Source organism: Phytophthora ramorum (assembly GCF_020800215.1).
Source record: "Phytophthora ramorum isolate Pr-102 chromosome Unknown Phyram_PR-102_s0026, whole genome shotgun sequence".
Classification (NCBI taxonomy): domain Eukaryota; phylum Oomycota; class Peronosporomycetes; order Peronosporales; family Peronosporaceae; genus Phytophthora; species Phytophthora ramorum.
In genome coordinates this window covers 164,831-190,995 of record NW_027150672.1, presented here as the reverse complement: position 1 = coordinate 190,995, position 26,165 = coordinate 164,831, and the positions used below count along the sequence as shown (strand labels likewise).

Genomic DNA, 26,165 nt, shown 5'->3' with positions numbered 1-26,165 from the left:
AAGCGAAATTAGGAATGAAGACAGGTTGTCGAGGCCGCAGAGGGACACGCAAGCAGGCAGCAGACCAGATAGTGCCAGCCACCGGTTCAGGTCAAACGCAGGCGAAAGCATTTCAACGGAGGGCTCCGTGCTTAGGCGGCGGCACCGCTGCAGGAGCGAACTAATAAGTCTGCCCACTTCTGTTTTCGCCGGACTGGAGCGAGTCAAGCGAGGCGAAAAACATTACTTCGTTTGGCTCTTCTATGAGGGGTTGAATTCAAAGAGCAAAGAACCAGAAGAAGCAGAAAATCTTGCACACAAAAAATAGAGAAGCAGTTGGATACCGTACGTTGCTGCAGACGGAAGTTGATAGGATCGATGAAGTATGCGCGGGCGTCTCGCCCGACCACTAACTTAGTCCCACTCGCCCCAGTCCTCTCCGCGCTTGCTGGCGTCCTCGTGCGTCGCCGGCGTCGCCTCAGGGGCCTTGGCATCCGAAGCAGCAGCGGTCGCCGTCTCTGGGACTGAAATATCGTCGTCGTCGCCCCAGTCCAGGGCGTCGGCGTTTTCGTCGCCCTCTTCTAGTTTCAGGTCAGCGAGAGCGCTGGCGGGCTCCTTTCGAGACGAGGACGCGCCTGAAGACGTCGACTCCTTCCGCTCGTCCAGCTCGATCCAGCTCTCGCCGTCGCTAGAGGAGGTGGGACCGGGGGCCGCACTGTTGGCGGGTGCCTTGTCCTCCTCCTTGGACTCGTCATCGGGGAAAAACTTGTTCTCCTCGTCCTCCTTGGCCTTCGGCGAGTCCACGTCCCAGCCGATTTCTTCCTCGTCATCGTTCAGAGCTAAGGAATAAGCGTGAAATGTGTTAGCCACAGTACTTAACATCACACTATTCCAGTTTATCGTACCGTGCTCCAGCAGATCCGCGCCGCGCTGCTCCTGGGCCGCCAACAGCGACGCCTTGTAAATGTAGTGCGCCCAGAACACGTCCGCCTCCACTATTGACGGCACCAGCTCTGTAAACTTGGTCCCCACCGTCGGGTAGTTCTCCAACACCTCCTTTTGAATCTCCGCCAGATCCTCGGCCGGCGTCGTCGCTTTCCACTTCTCAAACGTCTCGACGTCAAGCGGCGGCTCACTGTACGTCTCCGAGTCTTCCTGCAGCGCCAGCAGCCTGAACCTCCGTGCACTCAACTCACTCTCACTCAGCTCGTCGTCGTCATCAAAGGCCGCTTCCCTGGCCAGGGAGCCCAGGAACTCGTCGGCCGAGTTGAGCAGCTTGGAGCCCATGGCCTCCAGCGAGCCCAGACTGCTGCCGACATTCAGAGATGTCAATTTGCTGCCTACAGAGGTCAAAGAACCCTGCATGGAGCTGCCCACAGAGGTTAAAGACCCCTGCATGGAGCTGCCCACAGAGGTTAAAGACCCCTGCATAGAGCTGCCCACGGAGTTTAGAGAACCCAAAGTGCTGGTCACATCGAAGGAGAAGAGCGAGTTCTTGAGGGACGTCAAGGGGTCGTCGTCGTCATCTTCGTCCTGAGTCTCAGTGGGATCTTTAGGGTTGGGTCCTGCGTCCTGGTCGTCGTCCTGCGTTTTCTCCTCTGCGTCCTGGCCGTCCGAGTCGACGCTCAGACGCCCCTCGCGGACGGTCTTGGACAGTTCAGCCACGTCCTCCTGCACGATGGCCTTGAAGTCCTGCAGGTCCGAGCTCAGCGTCGTCATGGCCTCCGCCGACTTGTCCTTGATGGCGTTCACCACCGAGTAGAAGCTGCTGAACGACATGGCGGCGACTTGGACCTGGTAGCTTTGGCTTTGAGAACAACATATGTACCGTGGGAACGGTACATAAAGTGCACCACACAATAACCTGTGCGTCACACCAACTACAGGCGCACTTAGTCTGACCTTGAACGGTAGGACGCCACACCCTTGGATTGGATCCTGTCAGTCTTTAATTTGCCTCGTGCCGCAGAAGTCGCTCTCTCCACTACCTTTTTTATCCAATCACAATGGTGCTTACCATCCGCAAGCCTGCCCCGGAGTTCACGGCCGACGCCGTCGTGGACGGAGAGTTCAAGACCGTGTCGCTGTCCGACTACAAGGGCAAGTACGTCGTGCTCTTCTTCTACCCCATGGACTTCACGTTCGTGTGCCCGACCGAGATCTGCGCCTTCAGCGACCGCGTGGAGGATTTCAAGAAGCTCAACACGGAGGTGCTGGCCTGCTCTATCGACTCCAAGTTCTCCCACTTGGCGTGGATCAACACTCCCCGCAAGAAGGGCGGACTAGGCGACATGAACATCCCCATCATCGCCGACGTCAAGAAGGACCTGTGCACCAAGTACGAGGTGCTCGTGCAGGACGGTGACGAGGAGGGCGTGGCCTTCCGCGGCCTCTTCATCATCGACAAGGAGGGCATCCTGCGCCAGATTACCATCAACGACTTGCCCATCGGCCGCAACGTGGACGAGGTGCTGCGCCTCATCGAGGCCTTCCAGTTCCACGAGGAGCACGGCGACGTGTGCCCCGCCAACTGGAAGAAGGGCGCCAAGACTATGACTGCCAACCCCAAGGACTCGCTCAAGTACTTTGAGGCCGTCGACGAGTCCTCGAAGAAGCGCAAGCTTTCCAAGTAAGCTACTTCACTCGAAAGCCACCAGAGACCCGCTTTCTTACACCAGACCAGCTTTTGAACAGTGGCACAGCGCCAGGTTGAAAAATAATACCAAAACACAACCATATCCATCGTCACTCGGGGTGAGTCACCACTGCCGGTGGACCACCCAAAAAAGCGCGCGAAACATGATGTCACTCTTCCCAAAACAATGACCCCTTCCCGCGCTTTTAAAGACCATTCCACGCTGGGGAAACTCCTCCGCATCCAAAGCGTCACCTTCCTTCCCCATGGCGACGCAGTATGGCGGCGGCAAAACCTCCCGCAACCCGTACAATCGCGGCGGAGGCTCGGCCTGGGCTCGCAACTCACAGGGCGCGCGCGCCAACGCGCAGCGCATGCGTCCGGGCCGCGGCATGACGGAGGCCAAGCAGTATGCGCTGTACAAGGGCGATGAGCTGGACCGCAAGTTCGGCTTCTTCCTGCTGCCAGAGCTGCTGGAGCAAGAAGAGGAAGCGCGCAAGGAGCAGCCGGACGCCGCCGCAGACGCGCAGGACCACGCCAAGCTCGGCTGGCTGTTGAACCTGCGCTCCTGCACGCTTCCTGACCCCTTGGAGGGCAAGAACGAGGTCAGCGGCCTGGAATTGTACTTCCTGGAGCAGGATGGAAAGGCATTCAAGACCAGGATCATCTATCAGCCGTATTTCTACGTGAGGCCGGAGGCCAACAGGTCGCAGGACGTGATCGCTTACTGCTTGAGGAAATTTGAAGGCCTCGTCGCTAAAGCCGAGAGAGTATTCCGAGAAGATTTAGACATGGCCGACCATCTGAACGGCAAGAAGGCTCTGTACGTTAAGCTGAGCTTCGCTACAGTTACAGACTTGATGACGGTGAAGAGGGAGTTAACCCCCCTCGTCGCCAGGAACCAGGAGAGATTGCAGGCTCGACAAGCCTATGAAATGCAGGGACAGGCCAGAGAGCAAGTCACGGAGGATGATTTGATCTTTGGAGTGGATACTGATGGAATGAAAGGAGCAGGAACTGACGAGAGCGAGAGCGCCCTGCTGGAGCTGAGAGAGTACGATGTGCCGTACCCCATGCGTGTGGCGATCGACCTGGATATCCGAGTGGGCGCGTGGTATCACGTGGACTATGACCCGACGTCGCCCTACGCGCCGTCGGATGTGAAGAGGCAGAAGGATATGGTGGATAAGGCTGAGCCCGTGGTGTGTGCATTCGATATTGAGTGTACCAAGGCACCGCTGAAGTTTCCCGATGCTCAGGTGGACCAGATTTACATGATCTCGTACATGATCGACAGGCAGGGATACCTTATTGTCAACCGCGAGTTCGTGTCGGAGGATATCCAGGACTTCGAGTATACGCCTAAGGAGGCGTATCCCGGACCTTTTATCGTGTTTAACGAGGAGAATGAAGAACAGCTACTCAAACGCTTCTTCGAGCACATCCTGGACGAGAAACCGCACATTTTCGTGACGTATAACGGTGACTTTTTCGATTGGCCGTTCATTGACGCGCGTGCACAAATTCACGGCATTAATATGGGCCGCGAGATTGGTATATCCTTGGACGAGCGCAGCGGTGAGTACCGCGGTCGTTGCAGTGTGCACATGGACGCTTTCTGCTGGGTGAAGCGTGACTCGTATTTGCCGCAGGGTAGTCAGGGTTTGAAGGCTGTGACGAAGTACAAACTCGGGTACGATCCTGTCGAGGTGGACGCAGAAGATATGGTTGCTCTGGCCCGCGACGAGCCGCTGAAAATGGCGTCGTATTCTGTCTCCGACGCTGTTGCCACATTTTACCTTTACGACAAATACGTGCACTTGTTCGTGTTCTCGCTGTGCACGATTATTCCCTTGGGCTCCGAAGATGTGCTTCGAAAAGGCTCTGGTACACTTTGTGAGGCTTTGCTGATGGTTGAAGCATTTGAAGGAAACATTGTTTGCCCGAACAAGCAAAGTTCTGCTCATGAAGAAAAGTTTTATAAGGGACACCTCGTGGAGAGTGAGACCTACGTCGGTGGTCACGTGGAATGTTTGGAATCTGGTGTCTTTCGCGCTGACTTCTTGTATGACTTCCAGTTAGTACCAAGCGCTTTCCAGCAGTTGATTGACAACATTGACCGTGATCTCCGATTTTCTTTGGAGATTGAAATGGACGTGCCACTTGACCGTGTTGCCAATTACAACGAAGTGAAAAGGGACATTGTTGACCGTCTTGTAGCCCTTCGTGAGCGACCAAACCGGAAGGAACAACCGCTGATTTACCATTTGGATGTGGCTGCAATGTACCCGAACATTATTCTGACGAACCGTTTGCAACCATGTGCGATTGTTAACGAAGCAGATTGTGCAGCATGCGCATATAATACTGAGTGCGGTCGAGCAGCGATCAAGCAGAAAGACGCGTCTTGCCAGCGTGAAATGGACTGGGTGTGGCGGGGTGATTTTTACCCCGCCACACGACCGGAGTACTACTCCATCAAGACGCAGATTGAATACGAAAATTTCTCCGTGGACAAGCCGGGAGGCGCAGCCAATGCGGACCCAGGAAAGAAGAATATCAACGCCTCATTGCCATTTGCTCAACTTCCTACGGATAAGCAAGAGCTGCTGCTGAAACAGCGATTCAAGTCTTACTGCTCCAGTGTGTACAAGAAGACCAAAGTGACGGAGGAGCAAAAGCGATCTGCTACCGTTTGCATGCGTGAAAATCCATTTTATGTGAACACAGTTCGAGCTTTCCGTGACCGCCGCTACGAATACAAAGGGCTCACTAAAGTTTGGAAGAAAAAGGTGTCTCAAGCCGCGGAATCGAAGGACCTACTCGCGACGATTGACGCGCAAAACAAGTGCCTTGTGTACGACTCGTTGCAGCTAGCACACAAATGTATTCTAAACTCATTCTATGGTTATGTCATGCGCAAGGGTGCTCGATGGCATTCGATGGAAATGGCTGGTATCGTCACACACACGGGTTCCAACATCATTACTGGAGCTCGTGAGCTTGTGGAACAGATTGGCCGACCGCTGGAGCTGGATACGGATGGTATTTGGGCTATTCTCCCCAAATCATTCCCGGAAACGTTCTCGTTTAAGCTTAAGGATGGTGGCTCTAGAAGCATTTCGTATCCGTGCGTGATGCTAAACGCAGATGTGCATGCGAAATTCACGAACCCGCAGTATCACGAGTTGGACCCGGCCACAGGAAAGTATAACACGCACAAGGAGTGCTCCATCCTTTTCGAAGTGGATGGGCCTTACAAGGCCATGGTTCTCCCTGCATCCACTGAGGAGGGAAAGCTGCTCAAAAAGCGTTATGCAGTGTTCAACTTTGATCACTCTCTCGCTGAGCTCAAGGGTTTCGAACTCAAGCGACGAGGTGAACTACAGCTTATTAAGGCGTTTCAGTCGCAAGTATTCGAATGCTTCCTCGACGGCGACAGCCTGGAAGAGTGCTACGCATCTGTTGCCAAGTGCGCGAACCGTTGGCTTGATGTGATTGATACCAGAGGCAAGTCGATGGATGACGAAGAGCTTATGGCGCTGATTACGGAAAACAAGAGTATGTCTGGCAAGCTGGATGAGTACGAAGGCCAGAAATCTACATCTATCACAACGGCTAGACGGTTGGGTGAATTCCTTGGTGAAGAAATGGTCAAGGACAAGGGCTTAACTTGTAAGATGATTATTGTTTCCCGTCCTTATGGTGAAAAGGTCACGGAGCGTGCTATCCCTACAGCCATTTTTGCGACAGAAGATGCGGTCAAGCGGCACTTTCTGAAGAAATGGTTGAAGGACCCGCACCTCCAGGACTTTGACATTCGTTCGATTCTCGACTGGGACTACTATCGTACGCGTTTCGCGTCGACGGTTCAGAAAATCATTTCTCTCCCTGCCGCTTTTCAGAATGTGAGAAACCCGGTACCTCGAATTGAGTTGCCGGACTGGATGAGGAAGCAAGTTCGTGAGAAGAATGCGAAGCACCAACAAGGAAACATGAAACAGTTTTTCAAAGCTGCAGCCAAGGGTGCTGATAATGGAGACTATGTCGCCCAACTGATCGATATGGAGGATTTGATGAAGGGGACACCACTTTCACGACCGAAAAAGCCCCAGCATCGAAAGCGAGGGAACAAAACAAGTGATGAAAATGACACCAGTAGTAGTACAATCGAAGAAATTGATGACGATGATATGGAAGGCGTGCCTGCGGCTAATGTTAAGCTAGGAGAAGTGCCGTTCACGGATTGGCTGAAGAACCGAAAGAAGAAGTGGAAGTCCATGCTTGGCAAGCGAAGGCAAGAGCGCGAAGAACGGATGCGCAGCTTTGGTGGTGCTGGTGGATTTGGCATGGCGAATAATGCACACGGCAGCGCAAAACGTTTTCAAAGCGGATCTACGAGAACACTTGCAGCAAAAGGAAACGGTGTTGGTATGGAAAACTTCGTTTTCGATGCGGGCAGCGCACTTCAGCGCGAATACTGGCAGATTGTGGAAGTTCAGCAAGAGCAAGGCGGACTGTTTACCTGCTGGGTTCTTACTGCACATTCTCAGATGCTTCAGCGTATTACTTTAAAGATGCCGCGCGTTTTCTATATCACATGCGAAGAAGCTGACCAAGAGGATCTGTTATTGCAGCTACCTGGTGCTCGACGTGTATCTCGGATTGTGCCGCACTATTCATCCAAGCCCCAGTCAGTGCTGGAGGTAATGCTCAGCGAGCGACAGTACCAGCAGTACCACAAGGAGATTAGTCAGATTCTTGGAGATCCTCATGTGAAGGGTGTGTACGAGCTGCAGGTATCTGCTTTGACCCGAGCTGTTTGTGCGCTCGGATGCGTGGCAAAGGTTGTGAACCCGCACCTCTCCAGCACGAATCAAGAGTATGAACTAAGCGACCTGCAGTTCCAGTCTACCGCGCAGGCTTCGTATCTCATGGAGCCTCAGCGCTCGCTAATGGCGAATCGAGAAGCGTCCTCACCGCCAAACTCACTTATGAGGCGGGTATTACTCTATTTTGCGCAGCAAAAGAAGCGCGCCATTCTGGGCCTGGTTGTGTTGAAGGAAGAAGATGACGATGTCAGTGCCGATAGCCTAGGAAGCGCCATCAGTGAGGGGGATGCCCACGTTTGGTACGTGGACCCGTTCTCCAACGTCAAGTCGCGAGGATCAGATTTGAAGCAGTTCTTTGATCAACTGCTCCAAGAATCCCAGGAGGAAGGTGGTGTTGCCCCAATTCAAAGCTGCTCATTCAAGACCCACGTTGTGAAAACAGCGCAGGAAGCTTTCTCAGGTGTAAATGCTACCCTTGCTCGCTTGGCCTCGAACAAGCAGCTAGCTCCAAAGCCGACGATCGTGGTTGCGCAGACGTGCATTCCATCTAGCAAGCGACTTCGCGAGAAAATACAAGGCCTTCACAGCTTCCCCATCGCAATGCTGCCATGGAACGAAGAAGACACGCTGTTCCCGGCTCTCACCTGGCGCAAACTCATGGGAGAAAAGATGCTAACGCGGTGTTTCGAGATGACTCAGTACTATTCGGACGTGCTTGACTGTGCGCGGTATGCACACTTGCCAGTCGGCAACTTTACGGGAGACCACTCGATTGCTATTCTGGACACCCTGTACTCGCGTATCTTGACCAAGCACAAGCATCTGTGGTGGCACTCGCCGACGTCGCTGCCCGATCTAGGTGGAAAGGAGCAGGAACAGCAGTTCCAGCAGCTCTTCAGCCAGTCGCTCCTTGGATCGGCCCAACAATCTGCACCAAAGAAGGGCGAAATGATCTCACAACACCGGGTCGACACATCGGTCGTGGTGTGCGAGAAAGGATCTTTTATTGATGTGTGCGTCGAACTGGAGTTGGATGGTCTCGCCGTCAATGCAATTCTTGTAGCTTCACAAATCCACAGTATCGAAGGGCTGGGAGTTGCACATCAGATGGAGATCGACTTTGATGGCAACGCTGATGGTGAACCTGACACCAAGGCAGAAAGTTCTGGCGCTGCAGTAGCGGAAGGCGATGCCGAGGAGAGTTGCCACGAAGCATTCCGACTGCTGCGTTTGATGGTTACTACGCTGTTCAAGGACTTCTTGGCCAGCCGCAACAAATTCGCAGATCACGTACTGCAGCAGTTCTATCGGTGGCTGTGCTCACCGAACTCGCTGAGCTTCGATCCGGCACTGCACGCGATGGTGAAACGACTTATGGAGAAGCTGTTTTTGCAGCTACTTGCTGAGTTCCGGCGTCTGGGATCCCAGATCGTTTACGCCGACTTCAGCAAGATCATCGTGTGCACCAAGAAGAAGTCGGTGCGCGACGCGCAGACGTATCTCAATTTCATCCTTCAGACTGTGCTGTCCAATGAACTCTTCCAGGTCCTTAACTTTACCCCGAAGAAGTATTTTTCGAACCTCTTCTTCATGGATGCAGAGAACTATGGCTGTATTCTGCTCAAGAACGTGGTGCCGGAGGGAGAACAGGAGGAGGAAAACGATCACGATTCCGAAGGCAGCGGTGAGAAGAAGCCTCTCGAGATTGTGTCTCACTGGAACATTGCAAACTACCTCCCACGCGGAGTTGATGAATACTTCCTGATCCTAGTGGGTCAATTCATTCGTCGGCGAGCCGAGTTCCAACTTCGCGAACTTCAGCGACTTCTAAAGGGTGGTGACGCCAAGCACGATGTAGCGGAGGACCCAGACGAGCAGCCACTTGACGATGACGAAAAGCAACTGACACCGCTTGCAAAGTACTCGCAACGATTGGTCTCGTCGTACTTCTCGGATAAGATGCTGCGTCTAGTTCCAGAGATTTTGACGTACAACATGGACCGGGACAGTTTCCCAGTCTTTGCAGGCTCACATCTCGCAATGGAATCCCCGGCGTTGGAACTCGTGAAGTTTGTGTGTGCAGTCTTCAAGCTGGAGCCGAACGTCGAGACCCAGGTAGGCAAGATGAGGCGCACGTTACTCAAGTTGTTACGCACAAGCGAGTTTGGGGATGAGGCGCAGTTCCGGAACCCGTCGCTGTCGTTCACCGTGCAGGATGTTATTTGTCTGTGCTGCAACTTGTGTCGGTCCGTTGATCTGTGTCGAGACCCCCAGCTTTTCAAGGGAAGTGCGTCCCGCTCCGATGAGGACGACGAGGGACAAGAGAATGCTGAGGATGCCGAAACTGCGTCTGCGTGGCATTGCCCTCGATGCTTTGCGCTGTACGACAAGACTGCTTTTGAGATGCGGCTCGTGGAAATGGTTCAGGCGCAGTCCGTGGCCTACCAGCTGCAAGACTTGTACTGTCGAAAATGCCATCTGCCTGCTGAGCACAAAATGCGAGAATACTGCCCATGCTCAGGCACGTACGCATTGATGCCTGGGGTCCGAGAATCGCTTCTCGAGACGCTGCGCCTGCTGAGGCGCATCGCCCAGCAGCACAATTTCGAGTGGCTCTTAGAGACAGTCCAGCGCCTCGAACGTGAAGCTGCACAGCCACTGCTCATGTAACGAAGGTGAAGAAAAGTGCCATAGTGAAGAGAACTTGGCCAATGAATACTATGAGTCATTGATCTCCAGGCGCTTACTGATGCAGCTCGATGACCCAGGTCATACTTCGCACTCTTGATGACGGACGGTATCAGTCAAATGCAACAACGCTTATAGGTCGACGCTTTGAGGTTTGCGCCCCTCAAAAGAGCCGACAAACGTGAGAGATGACATAGTTCTACACGTGCCCCCACGAGCAGCAGCACAGCAGAAAGCTTGCTGACGATCAGTGTCTCTTTGGGTCTACTCGATCGTGAATTCCGACTCGTAGAACGAAGTCCATCCAAGGATGTATCTGGAGCGACTTCAAGAGCACCCACGATCCCTGTCGATGTAAGTTGATCTCATCGTGTGGAACGAACTTCCTCTTGGCACAAAGTACTAAGTAGTATTTGCGCTTTTGTCTTGGCATTCACGTCATGAATATGGGAGCAAATTTCTATCTGACGGTCAGCTGAATTATCGCCTCAACATGCCGACCGTTCGATTTTGCTTTGTTGTCTCGCCTGACCAATTTGTCTAACAAAACGATGGCATTCGTTGCTGTTCACGTTCGTGTGGTAGCTCTGCATATGTGCTCAAATGCTTGAGCCAAACGCAGCTGCTTTCTTGTTGGAGAAGGTATGAAGCCACGATCACAAGAATGTTGCTCGGTCTAGAGCATTGATTTTACTCGCAACCAAGCCACGATTCGTATTCCCGGTGACACGCTTCACCCACACCAAGCTGAATTTGCCGGCGTCGCATCTTGATCACGTATGGGTCCGGCATACAGAAGATTGCCATGAACCGTGCATTGTAGCACATCGCCTCGTCAACTCCAGGAAGATTGCATTTTCGATACAGAACTCCATCGCACTGAGCGATAGTTTCCGGAGATGGAAAACCTGGTCCAGGAGAGTCTGGTTCTTCTTTTCTGCAAACGGTAGAGGAGAACTTCTCGACGACTGCTTTTGTCTCAGTCGAGGCCGTAGTAGTTGGCGGTAGACACGAAGCAGGCGGTATTCCCCAGAATGGATTACCCGCACAAAATGTATCCTCCAGGTTGCAATCACCGAGAAACCCATTGCAGCACCAAGCACCTCGGTCGTTTACAGAGAACGCTTGAAGCTTCGGCACTGAGCTCAAGTCAGGAATCGTGTCAACCCTTGGTACGTAAGACAGAACCAACCTTTCAAGGTTGTTGAGATTCTTGAACGCTGGTAACTCACCGAGCGAGACGAACACTGCCAGTGTGAGCGCCTTGAGATTCCGGAGACCATCAAAGGATGGAAGTTTTTGAAGCCGAATGTGCATCCCCATGTGGATAAACGCGAGTGATGCCATATCGTCGAACATTCCGTTCGGTAGCTCGAGAAGAGAGCTATCAAATGTCCCCTCCACATACCTATTTCGTGAACGATACACGGTAAATAGTCAAGATGAAAATGAAGCGGTGATTTTCTCCAATCGAGTTGTTGTTCAAATCAACGTACAGGTACTCGAGATTAGTATACTCCTTGATCCAGGTCGGCATACTCTCCGTATGCGTGTAAACTAGGGATCTACACACATACAAGATACAAAGCATTCATATACAAGATAGAGAAGTGATGAGGGGTTTACGTACAGGTGACGCATTTGACGACAGCGTCGAAGTTCGTCAGGAAGCTTTGGGAGGTAGCGATTTGTAAGCTGGATAGTCTTCAGATCTCCCGTCGACGCAAGCTGCGCAACCTTGGAGGTGACATTTTCAGGTTGTAACCAGCTACCGAAGGATTTTGGAGCTAAATCTCCGTCGATAAGAGCCAGGCACGGGCATTGCATCAGCGATCCGCGCTCTACAACTGTCCACCGATGTGCCTTGACAGCGCATTCAGGATGTGGTAGACACGCATCCGCTGAAGTCCACATACTCTTGTATACAAAAATGAATAAACTAATCGTGAAGACGACCAATAAAGCAGCAGAAGCGAAATGACGTTTGGGGTAGAGCCGAGCTGGTCGTTTACTTGGATCTTGAACGAGGTCGGCTACGCGAGCCAGTCGATGAGAGAAGATGAGGTGAACTCCGACGCGTAAGCAGAAATCCCAGAACGAGAAGATTTGCAGCGACTTCAAGGCTTCGTAGATGATTCCGGTCTGAACTGGGTCTGCGATCACATTTGCATTCCTTTCAAACGACCCGTTGGAAAAACGCTCAGGTTGATCGCGATTTTTTTGTGATCAAGCCTGAAAGAGGCGAGGCAATAGATAACCATCAGCATCGGGTACACTACGGCAACAAAAAAGTCAAAACTAGACAAGACGTTAGCGCGTAAATGTCATGTTCATGCATCGAAATCCAAGAACGTACACCGTGTCGACGACAGCTTCAGTCAACCCGGTAAAATCCTTCGGAAGAAACATCATAGATGCACACGAGAACGCATTCATCCCTACGATCGCTGTGAATGTCGTGACAAGTGCCAGGGGGCTCCCTGCTTCGAGAATTTGGTACAAAATAACGGATTCCACAACCAGATCTGCAACTTTGATCCAGACTCTCTGCGCGAGTGGCCAACACAATCGTTTGCCATTAGATGAGAAGCAGTATATTTATCTGCTAGCAGTACTTACCGCGATTTTCACAGCGTAGGCGTCTTCTTTCGCGACCAACAACACTGTTTGTGTGAGAAGCATAGCTGCTTTGCTTCTTTGTCGGGCCACTGGCACTGTCATAATACCTTCATGTAAAATTGACTTCATTGATTCAAGTCGAGATGGACGCACAGCTTTCCTGACGTGCTTCTGCCATCTGAGCAACTTGAAAATAACCGAGAGGTAAGCAATCGCTACCAGTGAAAGCCCGCATACAGAGAATGCTCTCATAACTCCTGGAGGATCAACCATAAGCCAGAAGGACCCATTGTCGAAGGTTTCAGTCTTCATGACCCAATTCACCGTGTCGTTCGGATTGATCGTCAAGAGAGTGAGCCACGCCGACCAACCGAAACAAGTGAACGCCATGAATCCAACCAAAACTTTCAGTCCCAACGTTGTCCAACGTGACGATATTTTGGAGGCGCCCTGGCTTTCAGATCGTCGCTGTGGTCGAGCATTCCTTTCATCCCGAAGACTAACCTCCGGTGGCTCTAGCCCCACTTTTATTTTCGAGTTGAGTGTTTTTCGCACTACCGTATTGGTGGCCGGCAACGTAGATCCAGCCGCTGATAGCACCGAAAAACTCATGATCTTCACAACGGGCTGGGATGGTCCCAGCCTTTTGTGTGCGCTGAATACACTCTTCGTCGGAGGGGATGGCACAGTCGGAGAGACATCGTTCAGTGACTCCTGATCACCTCGCGGTTTGGCGTTCGCGTGCTGTTCACCAGCCATTGCAAACAACTTGATTCGGAAAAGGGTCAATTCGTCTGGTGCTGACTGGATAGACTCCTGGAGAAGTGTACGTCGTCCCCAACATAGACCTCTTGTTATAGCTGTTGCAGTTTCAATCGACCATAGCGAATGCAATATGAGCATTTAGTGGCCATCTCGTCTTTCTATTGTTGTTGCAGGCTGGCACCAGATCGCTAGAATGACCAACACACCTCAAAGGGCTACAGGTACAAATGAAGCAGGCAGCCATCGTACATTAATCGGTGAAAGCTGCCATTCGAGCTTTGGCATACTACGTAGTATCTTACTTAACCCTCGCAGTCGCGACTACAAGTTCTCCTGGATTGGAAGACGACGAGTCTTGATGACAAAACGCCGGATACACTGGAGATCGTTGCGAACCCTGCATTGTGGAGAATAACTTCTTCATCAGATAAATTAAACCTTCGATTGATAGTTCCTCCACATCGTTCAGGTTACCGTTGTTATGTCACTACTAAACTCTTTCTGTTTCCAGCATCAGTTGACAGCTTTTCTCTCTTGCCTTAACCGAACTCTGCCTTCAAATTCGGGACTATCCGTCAGCTGCTGGATTTTGTGGTAGTTTGCTCCTTATCTGAAACAGGACTGCGTTCTCGATCGTAATTCATTGTTTGTGCTAGCAATTCTAACATCCAAGCCACGCTTCATAGTCAGGATCACAAGAATCACCGACGCCACGCCGGATCTGCTGGCGGCGCATTTCAATCACGTACGGGTTCACCGAGCACGAGATTCCCATCAACCGAGCGTTATAGCATATCGCTTCTCGATGTCCTGGCACTTTGCATTCCCGGTACAAAGTGCCATTGCATTGGTCCATACCCTCTTGCGTTGATGGGCCATCAGCTGTTCCAGGAAGTATCAAAGCACCACAAATGCTACGTGAGTATTTCTTCAGCACGTTCCTTGTGCCTTGTGTAGGTCGATCATCCGTCCGATCCACGGGAAGGCACGAAGCTGCAGGCGTTCCCCACAAAGGATGCGGTAGACAATGTGGACTTTGCAAGTCACAATCACCGAGGAACCCGTTGCAGCACCAGGTAGCGCGATCAGCGACTGCAAATGCTGTGAGTTTTCTCAGGTGCGAGAGATCCGGAAGGCTATCGATGCTTACTAGACTGGTAATCACTACACGCTCTAGGTTTGCTAGCTTGTCGACTGACGGCAACTCGATAAGAGAGAACAATAATGCCAATGTGAGTGACTTGAGACTGGCCAAACCATCAAAGGACGGGAGCTGCGTGAGAGGTGGGTGAATACCGAAGTGAATGAAAGCCAGTGCGCTCATTTCGTCGAACATGCCCTCCGGTAGAGACACCAACGATGAGAAAGCAGTGCCTTCAAAATGTCTAGCTCGAGCATTCGCAACAGCGCACTACCTAGTTAGATTACGATCAATTTTGTACCCGACACGGCAAGTAACTTACATGTACTGAAGCTTGGTGAATTCTCGTACCCAGCTAGGCATAGTTGTGGTATGCGTGTAGATCATAGACCTACAACGAAAACAGGTAAATGTTAACTCGATACGGTGTGCATAGTATCGAAACCGCACAAACTCACAAATGGGTCATCTTGGTACACTGTCGTAGCTCTTCAGGGAATGCTGGGAGGTAGCGATTTACCAACTTGATAGTCTGTAAATCCCCTGTCGTCGATAGTTGCGCCACTTTCTCAGTTACATCTACCGGGTTAATCCACTCGTCATAGGTTTTGGGGGCGACATCGCTGTCGATCAGCGTCAAGCACGGGCACTGGGTTACTGATCCACGTGTCACAATTATCCATCGATGGGCTTTTACGACGCATTCCGTATGAGTCGCACACGCCAAAGTGGATGTCCGAACACTTTCCTCGACAAATACAGTAAGGGCCACCACGAAGGCAAGCATCACTAACGCAGAAAAATAATGCCGCTTCGGATAAAGACTCGGGAGGATATGGTCGGAATTTGAATCCGATTTTCGAGGCGATATAATCGAAAGCAGAACATGAGGTTGACACCGACACGTACAAACATATCCAGCACACTTTCAACGCGAAGCAGCTTCAGGCTCTTGTGGATAATGTCTGTTTGCACTGGATCAGCAATGACGCTTGCAGAGTGCTCAAACGAGCCAGCTGGAAATGTGTGGAGGTTGATTGCCAGCTTGTTGTGGTCAAATTTAAATGTTGAAAAGCAGTGAGCGAGAACGATGATCGGATATCCGACAACGATGAGAAAGTCAAAGCTGAGGCAGGCACGACAGGTGAGAACAAGTTGCAGGAAAACACAGAAAATGGCAACTTACAAAACGTCGAGAAGCATTTCGGCGAGTCCTGTCTGTTTGTTGGGTAGAAACATCATGGTAATACATGACAGTGCGTTGGCTACAATGATAGTCGTGAAGACGGATATTAGTATAACTGGTGTCCCGGCTTCGAGGATCTGGAGCAGTAAGACTGCTTCAACAACCAAATCGACACTCTTGATGCAGATATTCTGTGTCCACAAACACAAGTCAAATTCTCAGTTGTCCAGTCCTTGATGTCCAGCCGAGCCACTTACCACAAGTTTTCGTCGGGGATTCTCGCTTTGGCTTAGTGTAATAGCTAGTTTTGCCGCAGACGATGTGAGTTCGTTGCGTGATAGATCGCTCGCAGCATCCACGACGAACTTCTCCACCCTCACTTTCATTGTGTTGAAAGAGTTAATGGACCGACTACCAGAAGAATCTCGAGTCTTCTTCTTGCGTGGTTGAAGAACTTGGACGATAGTAGCAGCATAGCTAAGTGTCGCAACCCCCAAGCCGAAAACTGTAGGCCACAGCAGATTCGGTGGTGTGTCCACAAGAAGCCAAAAGATGCCTTCATCGAATGTTTCCGTGTGCATGACTCGGTTGATGGTACTGTTGGGTACGACGGTCAATAAAATCAGCCAAATAGTCCACAGTAGGCAAATACAGGCCAGCGCTGCGATGCCACAGCGAAGCCACACGTGGTTGCATTTTGCTTTGCCGTTTGAAACGTTGTGGTTTTGGTCAGTCACCCGACTTGTTCTTCTCCACGGGCGTATTCGAGCTTGAATGGACGACGATAGGACCGATGCTTTGACAAGTTCCGGCCCAGGTTGTGATGCCAGTTTTGACTTGGGAGGATTGGAAGCACGGGGGAAGTGCTCGATCTCGACTTCATCTCCGCCAAAGGTGAGCGCAGCAACTAAAGTCATATTTCCTGAATGGCTCAGTCGGCGAATACTGTCGAAATAACAAATGAGAGGAGGTACTCACTCCCGAAATATGGTTGGCCAGACCAGATCAGTAGGGCTCGGAAGATATACTTAGGCGTCCCACGAAAAATAAGTTTGACAAAATATTGCTGTTGCCAAGGGCATTTTTGACATTTGCAGCTCGTTACTATCGAAAAATTTCTTTGCTATTAAATAGTTGCCGAGTACTCTGGTCAACGTCTCTATCGTCATGGTACTCGCTCAGTTTGCACTCGCTCCAGGTTTACTATCCTGCTTGTCCGGTTGGCAACTAGCACTACCCGAACTCTCCTCAGGTTTTGCAACTTTGGTTTCCAATATAGTACTCTCCAGCGTCCGCTGTTCGCCAGGCATTGGAGACGTCTTCGGTGGGTCAGCGGAAGGCACAGTCACCGCAGGTTTCGCCACAACAGATTTCCCAGCCACAGTCGGAGGGGCAATCGCTCGTGGCTTTACCTCTACAGTTTGTGCAGTCACAGCGGAGGGTACAGCTACGGCTGGCGTTGGTTCAACAGCAGAAGATGGCACACTCACGGTTGGCTTTGCCACCACAGTTTTTGGAGCCACAGCAGAAGCTCCGGGCTGCACTGACGGCACTGTCGGCCTCGCTGCTGCAGCTTTCGCAGCAAGAGCCCAGCTGCCAGTCTGCATCGGCGCCGTCGTAGCCACCACTGGATTGGCCGCGAGAGGTTTTGCAGCCACAGTCGCCGAGCCTCCGGCTTTCGCTGCCGCCACAGCAGAGGACACAGCCGCATGCATCTTTGCCGTGTTCGCCATCATTGCACTCATGGCCGCGGCCACTGCTGCTGCCGTTGAACCAGGAGCAAATTTCAGCTGAAGCGCTGACGGTGACATCAGTCGCTGCAAAACACCCGGCGCAGGTACTGGAGTCTGCGGCTCCTTCGGGCGTCGTGGTTTCACCACCTTCTCAACACGCTTCTCGCACGTGTCGCGCAGTACCATCTCACGTCCACCCACCATCACTTGCTGCGTCTTTGGGCGACGCTTGCGCCGTTGCTTGAGGGGCTCAATTATTGAGCTTGCACCCGGTGTGCCTACACAAGTCGTCGTAGCAACAGTCGTCGTTGCAAATGGAAGTCCAGGCCTTGCACTTGCGCTACTTGCAGCGCCAGGTGCGCTAACAGTCCGCTGCAAACTCGCTGCTGTCGTAGCCGGCTGCGCGCTTGTTGTTGAACGGGCTAGCGACACGGATGGAATGGTAGGCTTCGCTCCCAACGATGCAAACGCCATCGGCAAATGCGAGATATGCAACGGATTTGCCCCTTGCTGGAAAACAACCGGCCGCATGAAGCCCATAGGAATACCGGCAGCCATGATCCTATTAGGAGTGACGGCAGGCCTAGCCGAGGTAGCGGTAGAAGTTGCTACTGCTGACACTGACGGTGCTGAAGCGGCTGTAGTGGGTGTTAGAGTGCTGAAAGGGGCACGCGGCACCTCCTTTTCGAGGACACGATACGTCTTCAAGCGCAGCTTGCCATGGGAATGGGGTAGCTTGTCTGCTATCGCCTTACCCTTGTCCATATTGTTCAAACGAACAACAAAACGTCGACCTGAGTTGTCCACATCCAAGTTCCCACACGCGTTACCAAACACCACGTTATCTTCAATGATCACGTTGCCAGCGTGGTAGAGCAGCCGCAATCCAAACCGCGCATTCCGTTGGATCTTGTTTCGCCGCAGGATTGCGTGTCCGCTCAAAACGGTAACACCTGAGTGGGCATTACCCTCCACAGTGTTGAGGGACATCACCAACGAACCGCGCATAAGAAGCACACCTGAGCTCCCAGCGCCTCGAATGCGACAGTTTTGAAGCACCAACAACGTGTCTGCAGCGGGGATAGTAGCCCTCGTAGGTCCTGGCGCTATAGTCGTTGTCACTGGCGAAGCAACTGGCGTTGTAGTGCGTGACATCGTCGTAGTCGTCATTGGCACAGAACCCGGTGTGACAACACGGGGTGTCAACGCCGCTAGAGTAGAAGCCTTTGGGACAGCAGTAGAGACCGGAGTGGTAGAAGTTGGGGTCAGCGTAGCAACTCGCGAGGTAGAACTGGCACCTGGCGTCACAACCGGCGGTGTGATCCTTGTTGGAGTTGCAACCTGCGGCATAGTCGTAACGCGTGGGTCGGTAGAGACTCGAGCGGCGGTCCGCAGAGGGATAGCTCCTGATGTTGCGACTTCCGGCGTCGTTACCCGTGGTACAGTACCGATTGATGGTGCAGCAACTGGCTTGGAAGCTGTAGCTGTGGCTGCTGCTGAAGTTGTTGCTGCAGTAGTCTTCGCTGTGACAGACCTCGGTGTAGAGGTCACTGCTGCCGTAACCAGCGGTGTTGAAGGCTTCGAACTTGCAGCGGATTTAATGTCTGAACTATCGCGTTTCCTCTTTTTCTTCTTCCTTTCACCACGGCCCCACACGCAAATGCAGGCGTTGCCCAGACCATTCCCGTCGAACTCGCAGTACTCCACACGCAGCTGCCCGTCCCCCACCACGCTCAGTAAGTGCTGCCAGTTAGCCAGCTTTCTATCTCGCCTCCGTAACGCACGTCTGCTTTCTTTAACCATGGGTGCCGCTTGCTTAGCATCCGAACTCAGCTTTATCTCATCTGCAGATTGGTCGGGGTCACTGCTAGATCGAGTGAAGTGAAAGCCACAAATCACACCACCGCGAGCACTCCAGCGTAGCTGCGCGCGACACGAATGCATCTGCAGCTCTACGTGAGAATCAGGGGCTGCTAGCAACCTCAACGACTTGGAGATCTCAAGAGGTTCCTCCAGCTGGTATACACCCGCGCTGAAAAGTACCGTGTCACCTGGCGCTACCTTCGCAAGAACGTTCGCTAAAGACGCAGGCGACCCTGGCTCGAAGTCGCTTGCAGACACCTTCACGAACAACGACTGATGCTGTGCTGCAGTGTGCCAGCTACGGCAAACCATTTGCACGCGATAGCGTTCTGGATACGGAGTCAGCATTGACAGCACGCACTGTAACGCAGGTGGAGGTAAGCCTTCATAGCCTCTTTTCAGCGCGCTCTTGATCTGCTCATTAGCGAGCCAAACGGGGGGGCATTTCCACGTAGCTTCACGAGTGTCCGCATTGAAGTAGAACGGCTGCCCGGTGTTGGCACATTTCATGAGAGACCACGCTGCACCTGTAAGAAGACGCTTCCGTGTCTCGAAAAGCACGTGAGCGCGCTCACGACGGTACAACTGCGTGTAATGCTCAGTCATTTGCTCGGTGCAGACGTCATCCTGGTCATCGCCGTCCAGCTGGCCTACAACAAGCTCGCCTTCAGCAATGAGGCGCGCTTCCTCCTCTCGCTTTTCTTCCTCCGTCCGCTCTATATCTTCCAGCAGTGTCGGGGCAGTCGGATTTGCGTCGACACCAGCAAGAGCTTCCGCCTGCTGAGCTGGAGTGTACGCGTACAAAGGATCCACGTCTTCACGAAAATGTAGCGCGTACCGGTCCACTGGGTTCAACGAGTCTTCGAAACCTTGCAACGATGATACTGACGCCTTCCAGGCCTGCAGCTTTTGCTCCTCGGCTGCGTCACGTGCTTTCTCGCGGATCTTCTCGCCGTGCTTTCCGTTTTGATCGAGGGATTCCAAAAGCTTAGGGCGCTTTGAGCTTTGCTTTTGATCCCTTGAGCCACGTCGCTGCCGTTTCCGAGTCGGCTTGGCGGTTTTATCGTCGTCGTCCATGCTTTCGTCGTGCTCAGACCCATCGGGAGTCGATACCCCACGCCCTCTCTTTTTCTTGGCAGGTGTGTCTACTTCGTCAGCTGTATCATCGTTTGCGGTATCATCGTTTCCAAAACCATCATCTTCGTCATCCCCTCTCTCACTCGCAGCCGTGCTGACCGATACTGAAGAGGGCGTAGACGGTCTCGATGTGTCACCAGTGTGGGCTACCCGAGCCTTTGCACTTGGAGACGCCACGGTGCTACTACCAACGCCAGCTTCCTCATCAAACTCGTTCTGTTCTTGCAAGTATTCTGCCCGAGCACCCTTCATCGCAACGACGTCCTCCTCGTCCTCAAGCTGGGCCATGGCGTTTTCGACAGTATCAAATGACACTTCGTTGTCGTCATCCATGTCCTCATCGGTTCCCTCCTCTTCCTCTTCAGACTCGGACTCGATCTGCTCGGGTTCTTCGCCAGTGCTTCCGAGCATAAGCTCGCGCAAGCTTGCCTTGGAGAAGAAGTCAGTGGTAAACTGCCCCTCCGACATGACAAGGAAGTCCAAATGCCGTTTCTGTTGTGCCTTACGAAGAATATTCTCCTCCACTGTGTGCTCGCTCACGAGGCGGTAGATGTGTACGTCACGCGTCTGGCCGATACGATGAGCACGATCCTGGGCCTGAGCATCCATTGCAGGATTCCAGTCTGAGTCATAAAAAATCACTGCGTCTGCACCTGTCAGGTTAATGCCCAGACCACCACTTCGCGTACTCAGGATGAAGCAGAAAATCTTTTCGTCACGGTTAAAACGATCCATGAGCATCTGCCGCTTGTCCACCTTTGTCGCGCCATCCAGACGGAAGTACGTGTGTCCATGCAAGTTCAAAAAGACTTCGAGAATATTGAGCATCGAACTCATCTGCGTGAAGATAAGGCATCGGTGGCCACCGCGTTTCAATGTGCGCAGAAGCACTGCTAGCTGCTGAAGTTTCCCACAGTCAAACTGCACCAGCGCCTTGTCCGGGAAAAAGAGCTGCGTGCGCTTGAATGAGTCATAGTACGGTGCTAGAATGCGATGCGCAATAGGCTGCGCATGGTTCGTTTCAAGCTCCTCAGACCGCGCTTTGCGAGATAGAACAAAGTTTTCATCGTAAGCGAAGCCCCCACCTCCGTAGAAAACACGGGCGGGCATCGCGCGAACTTTCGGCACGTAGCAAACTGACTTGTTGACCAAAGGCTGCAACGACGCCAGTCTCTCCTCGGGGTCTCGCACCATGGCTTGCAGGGCCTCTGTAGGTTCACGGACACCAATAAACGGTCTATCGCGATGCATATGAACCTCCATGGCTGGGGAAATGAAGGTCGCCATGGTGCAAGCTCGAATAAGGCAGTGTCCATACATGGGTTCATCCAGATACAGGCCGACGTTGATTTTTTGAAGCTGTGAAACGCTTTCACGCTTTTGCTCCCAGTATTCCCGTCGCCTTGCTGCGAGCTTCATTATCCTTCGGACAATATCCTTCTTTCCTTCATACGCTGTCGGCACCGTGGCAATAGCATCACTTGGCAGCGGCGCACTCACATCGTAGAAGAAGAGCTCTCTCCGTCGTTTTGAAGTGAACTTCTCGCTGCGTAGCAACTCCAAACCTGGTAAATTACAGCCTGTCCAAAGCGCCACACGCGGACGCTCATTTACGATTTCGTCGACTAAATATCCACAGCGCGACGGAACACGTACGCGAATACTTGGCATATCCAACGGAGATGAGATAGGACGCGGCTCAAACAAATCCGGATGGTTGCACACCTTCCGTAGCTGCATGAGAACGTTCATCATGCTCATAAAGTTTGCTCCTCGGCCCTTGCCGCGGCCAAACATGGCACGTCGGGTAGTGCTACGCGAGATGAAATCTTCGTAAAGAAAACGCTGCCGCCTCGACAGTTGACATGTGATAACATGCTCGAATTTGCCTGGTAATTGCTTCGCTACGTCCTTCTTCAAGCGACGCAGAACAAACGGACGAATGATACCATGCAGCTGTGTCACGAGGTCCTTGCCGCCTTCAACCCCGTTGTCTCCTTGCTGTGCTGGGTCACTTCCATTCTCCACCATAAGTGCCAGTGGGTTCTGGAACCAGTAGCTGAATTCCTTACGCGACGCAAACACATGCGGCATCAGGAAGTGCATGAGGGCCCAGAGCTCCAGTAAATTATTCTGCAGTGGGGTACCCGTGAGCAAAAGCCGGCGCTGAGAACTAAATGTTAGCAACGTCTGCCACCGTAAGCTTTTCCAGTTCTTGATGTTGTGAGCTTCGTCCAGAATCAGATAATACCACTTCTTGCGCTTAAAGCAGTGTGCATCCTGCACCACGAGCTGGTAGCTGGTAATGCACACCTGAAACGCGTTTTGCTTTGACCACCCTTGCCGTAGTTCTTTGCGACGCTTTGCTGATCCAAAATACGTTAGCACCTTAAACGCAGGGCACCAACGCTTGAACTCCATTTCCCAGTTCACAAGGCAGCTTGTGGGCACCACGATAAGATGAGGGCCCCAGAGCCCCTGCGCGCAAGCTAAATGTGCCAGAAGAGTGATAGTCTGGATAGTCTTGCCAAGGCCCATTTCGTCTGCGAGAATGCCGTTGATACGCCGCTCGCACATACTGACGAGCCAATTCACACCTGCTTCCTGGTACTCTCGCAGATCTAGCCGTGATGTCAGCAAATACGGCCGCTTGTAGCCGCTCTTTTTCACAGGCGAAGAATCTGTCACAGCTACATCAGACCCTGGCGACCCGCCCTCTTCAGTCTTGGCGTCTTCAACTTCGGGTCGTCCCTGTCCCCTACTCGTCTCTACAGGATCGTGCTCTTCATTCGATTCTGTGGGCTCATCGTCGTGGTTGCTCACCTCCTCGTCTGACGGTGCAGTATATCGGGCTCGAAGTTCCTCAATGGACAGCTCACCCTCTTGTTGGAGTAATCTCAGCTCTTCTGCTGTTTTCGACGGCGACACCGCCCCTTCCTGCCTCTCCTCCTCTTCGATTGTCGTCTCGTCATCTGCTTGCTCTTCTTCATCGCGTCTCGTCGGTACAAAGTCAGCATCACCATTATCTTCCTCCTCCATGTCCACATTGTCCTCCTCACCGTCGCCATCCTCCAAAGCTCGTGCATACCGGGCTCGCAACTCTTCAACAGACAACTCATTCTCCTCCTGCAGCGCTGCAACCTCCTCCGCCGCCTGCCTCCTCGACACCGGTCCACTCCTTCGTTCCTCCGCTTCAATCGTCGTCTCATCGTCCTCCTCCTCCTCCGTCACCTCAAAATCTGCATCACTACTCGCACCACTTTCCACGCCTTCATCCACTGTAGTATACCTCGCCCGCAACTCCTCAACAGACAACTCGTTCTCCTCCTGCAGTGCCGCCACCTCAGCCGCTGCCTGCCGCCTTGACACCGGTCCACTCCTTCGTTCCTCCGCTTCAATCGTCGTCTCATCATCCTCTTCCTCCTCTATCACCTCGAAATCTCCATCTTCACTGCTCTCGTCCTGCATAACCTCATTAGTAACCTCCTCTTGTAGCACAACGCCCTCGATCGTCTCCTCTCCAGCCTGGAAACTGGCAGCCAATGCCGTCGCGTACTTCTCCGTCTGCTGCACGAGCTGCGTCAGGTGCTTGTGCATGTGCCTCTGTCGCAGCTCGTCCGCCTGCAGCTTGACCTTGAACGCGATGATCTTGTCGATCTTGCTCCAGAACTTCTTCACGTCGCGCCCCACACGGGCGGCAGCTCTGCGTTTGGCCAACAACTCGCTCTTCTTCTGTCGCGCTAGCCGTGCCTCCTGTCGGTCCAGATGCGATACAAGCGCCTGGCTCAGCGCCTTGGCGTTGCGAACGCGCCACTTGCGCTCCTGACTGAAGTCCGCGGCCATCCACTCCATCTCTTGCAGCAGAAAGTCGCGGTGCGTGCGGCTGTGGGAAAGCGAGGGCTCAGTCTCCTTGTGCAGACCTCTTCCCAGCGTCAGGGCCTGGATTTGCGTCTCCAGGATCGATTTCCGCTCAAGGAGAGCGCCTTCCAGCGCCTGTTGCTCGATTTGGGCGGTGCTTGAAGGCTCATTTTGGGTCCCCACGGTCGACTCAGACGCGGGGAAAGGCGGCAGCGTCTGCGTGGGACGGATAACTACAGGTTGCGCGGCGTTTGCGGCTCGGGAGGACGCGCGCCGCCGCGCCTGCTTGAGTCGCGCGTTCGCCATGACCCCGGATCGACGCGCGGGCAGTGCGGATTGGAAGGTTGGCCAAAAGGGAAAGCGGAAGTCGCACTTAAGCGGATAATGGCGTGGTAGACATGACTATGGCGTAGGAAAGTACTATTGTACTATTATTTTGGCAATCGATACTAAAGGATGTCATCACGAATACGCGTGTTTTCTTCGGCGGAAATCACCAAAGCTGCAGCAAGTACTAATACGTGTACATGTACGAGCACGCCGACAGCAAATCGTCTGTTCTTTAGATTCAGGTGTGATTTTTTTTGTCAAGAATCAGTCTTACGCAGACTGCGATGTTGATATCATTTTTTGGGTGAGTGCGACTTGTCAAGCAATCTCATTTTGCTGTGGGGGCTCCCGGCTGCGAAGTGTTTGTCTATCGACCGCCCTAAGAACGTGGCACCCCTGCCACTTTGGCAGCTGAGAAGAAACTCCCCGTGTCAACGTGGTGGTCCCGATGGTCCAGCAATCCTGGAATTCATGCGTTTACACATCGTGGCCCCAGTGAAACGAATCTGGCAACTTGCTACAAGCTGTACCCTACAACGAACGTCTAATGGTCGTGGCTTGTACGATGAATGCACTTACCATCAAGATGCGCCGTATGCAGATTGCGGCAGAAGTAGGAGACCCATGCGACGCGGAAAGGAGGGGATTCAATTTTTTTTATCCACATGAACACGAATACAGTACATGCACCACATTTCAATTCGTCTTCACCATCGGTACACGCCTCGTTCGCCATGTTCGTCTTAACTGGGCTGCGGTTGTGCACTCGGCCAGTATCCTACCTCAAGTTTTTAGCAACATATCCGACCACGAACGATCGGACCAAATCGGCATGATCATTATTCGGAGTGTCGACCGACCATTCGTGCGAACGGAAGTGGTTGATGTGTCCTGAATAAGATTTGTTCGCTACGCTAGCAGTTGAAAACGTGCCTTGCGTGACTGCTTCAAGTTTTGAATGACTGGTTTGGCTGCCCCCGACGTCATGGGTAGACTCATGCACTGAGTCCTGCACCGTCCACCCTACACATGTATTACAGTCATGCACCTCGTTTTCGGCACGGTGCACCATATCATAATCACGAAAGCATTACTTCTCAAGATGTGTTTAGCCTTAGTTTTCATTTAAAGCAAGCTATATTAGCCTAGGTTATAAGTTTATAGCACGCCAAACCAAGTTGCACCACTGTACATGTAGTAGTTAAAGACAGTTATTGTTGGCAAGTTGTCGACAATCGTCAGCATGAAAGAAGCACTTGGGATTTGCCAGTGTACAGACCAGACTCACGAAGCCACTTCAGCTATATAATATCCACCAACTTGGTGGCACCGAGAGTATTCGGCCAAGATCTCCCTTGCAGGCTCCCAAGCTGAAAATCTAGTGCATGGATAGCAGCGC

General features: G+C 52.5%; 4 protein-coding genes across 4 annotated transcripts; 2 read left to right on the top strand and 2 right to left on the bottom strand.

Annotated features, from left to right (window-relative positions):
• Positions 1–393: 393 nt before the first annotated feature.
• Positions 394–1,758, bottom strand: KRP23_15220 (BSD domain-containing protein 1; the record flags this gene model as incomplete). Its single annotated transcript, XM_067886135.1, has 2 exons — positions 394–818; positions 885–1,758. 2 exons carry the CDS (start codon positions 1,756–1,758, stop codon positions 394–396), a joined length of 1,299 nt encoding a protein of 432 aa, XP_067736723.1.
• A 227-nt stretch (positions 1,759–1,985) lies between these two features.
• On the top strand, positions 1,986–2,612 carry KRP23_15219 (Peroxiredoxin-2; the record flags this gene model as incomplete). The annotated part of the gene is made up of 1 exon (XM_067886134.1): positions 1,986–2,612. The coding sequence occupies one exon, from the start codon at positions 1,986–1,988 to the stop codon at positions 2,610–2,612; it is 627 nt and encodes a 208-aa protein (XP_067736722.1).
• A 268-nt stretch (positions 2,613–2,880) lies between these two features.
• On the top strand, positions 2,881–10,116 carry KRP23_15218 (DNA polymerase epsilon catalytic subunit A; the record flags this gene model as incomplete). Its single annotated transcript, XM_067886133.1, has 1 exon — positions 2,881–10,116. The coding sequence occupies one exon, from the start codon at positions 2,881–2,883 to the stop codon at positions 10,114–10,116; it is 7,236 nt and encodes a 2,411-aa protein (XP_067736721.1).
• A 6,907-nt stretch (positions 10,117–17,023) lies between these two features.
• On the bottom strand, positions 17,024–24,742 carry KRP23_15217 (Helicase SWR1; the record flags this gene model as incomplete). Its single annotated transcript, XM_067886132.1, has 1 exon — positions 17,024–24,742. The coding sequence occupies one exon, from the start codon at positions 24,740–24,742 to the stop codon at positions 17,024–17,026; it is 7,719 nt and encodes a 2,572-aa protein (XP_067736720.1).
• Between the last annotated feature and the right edge of the window lie 1,423 nt (positions 24,743–26,165).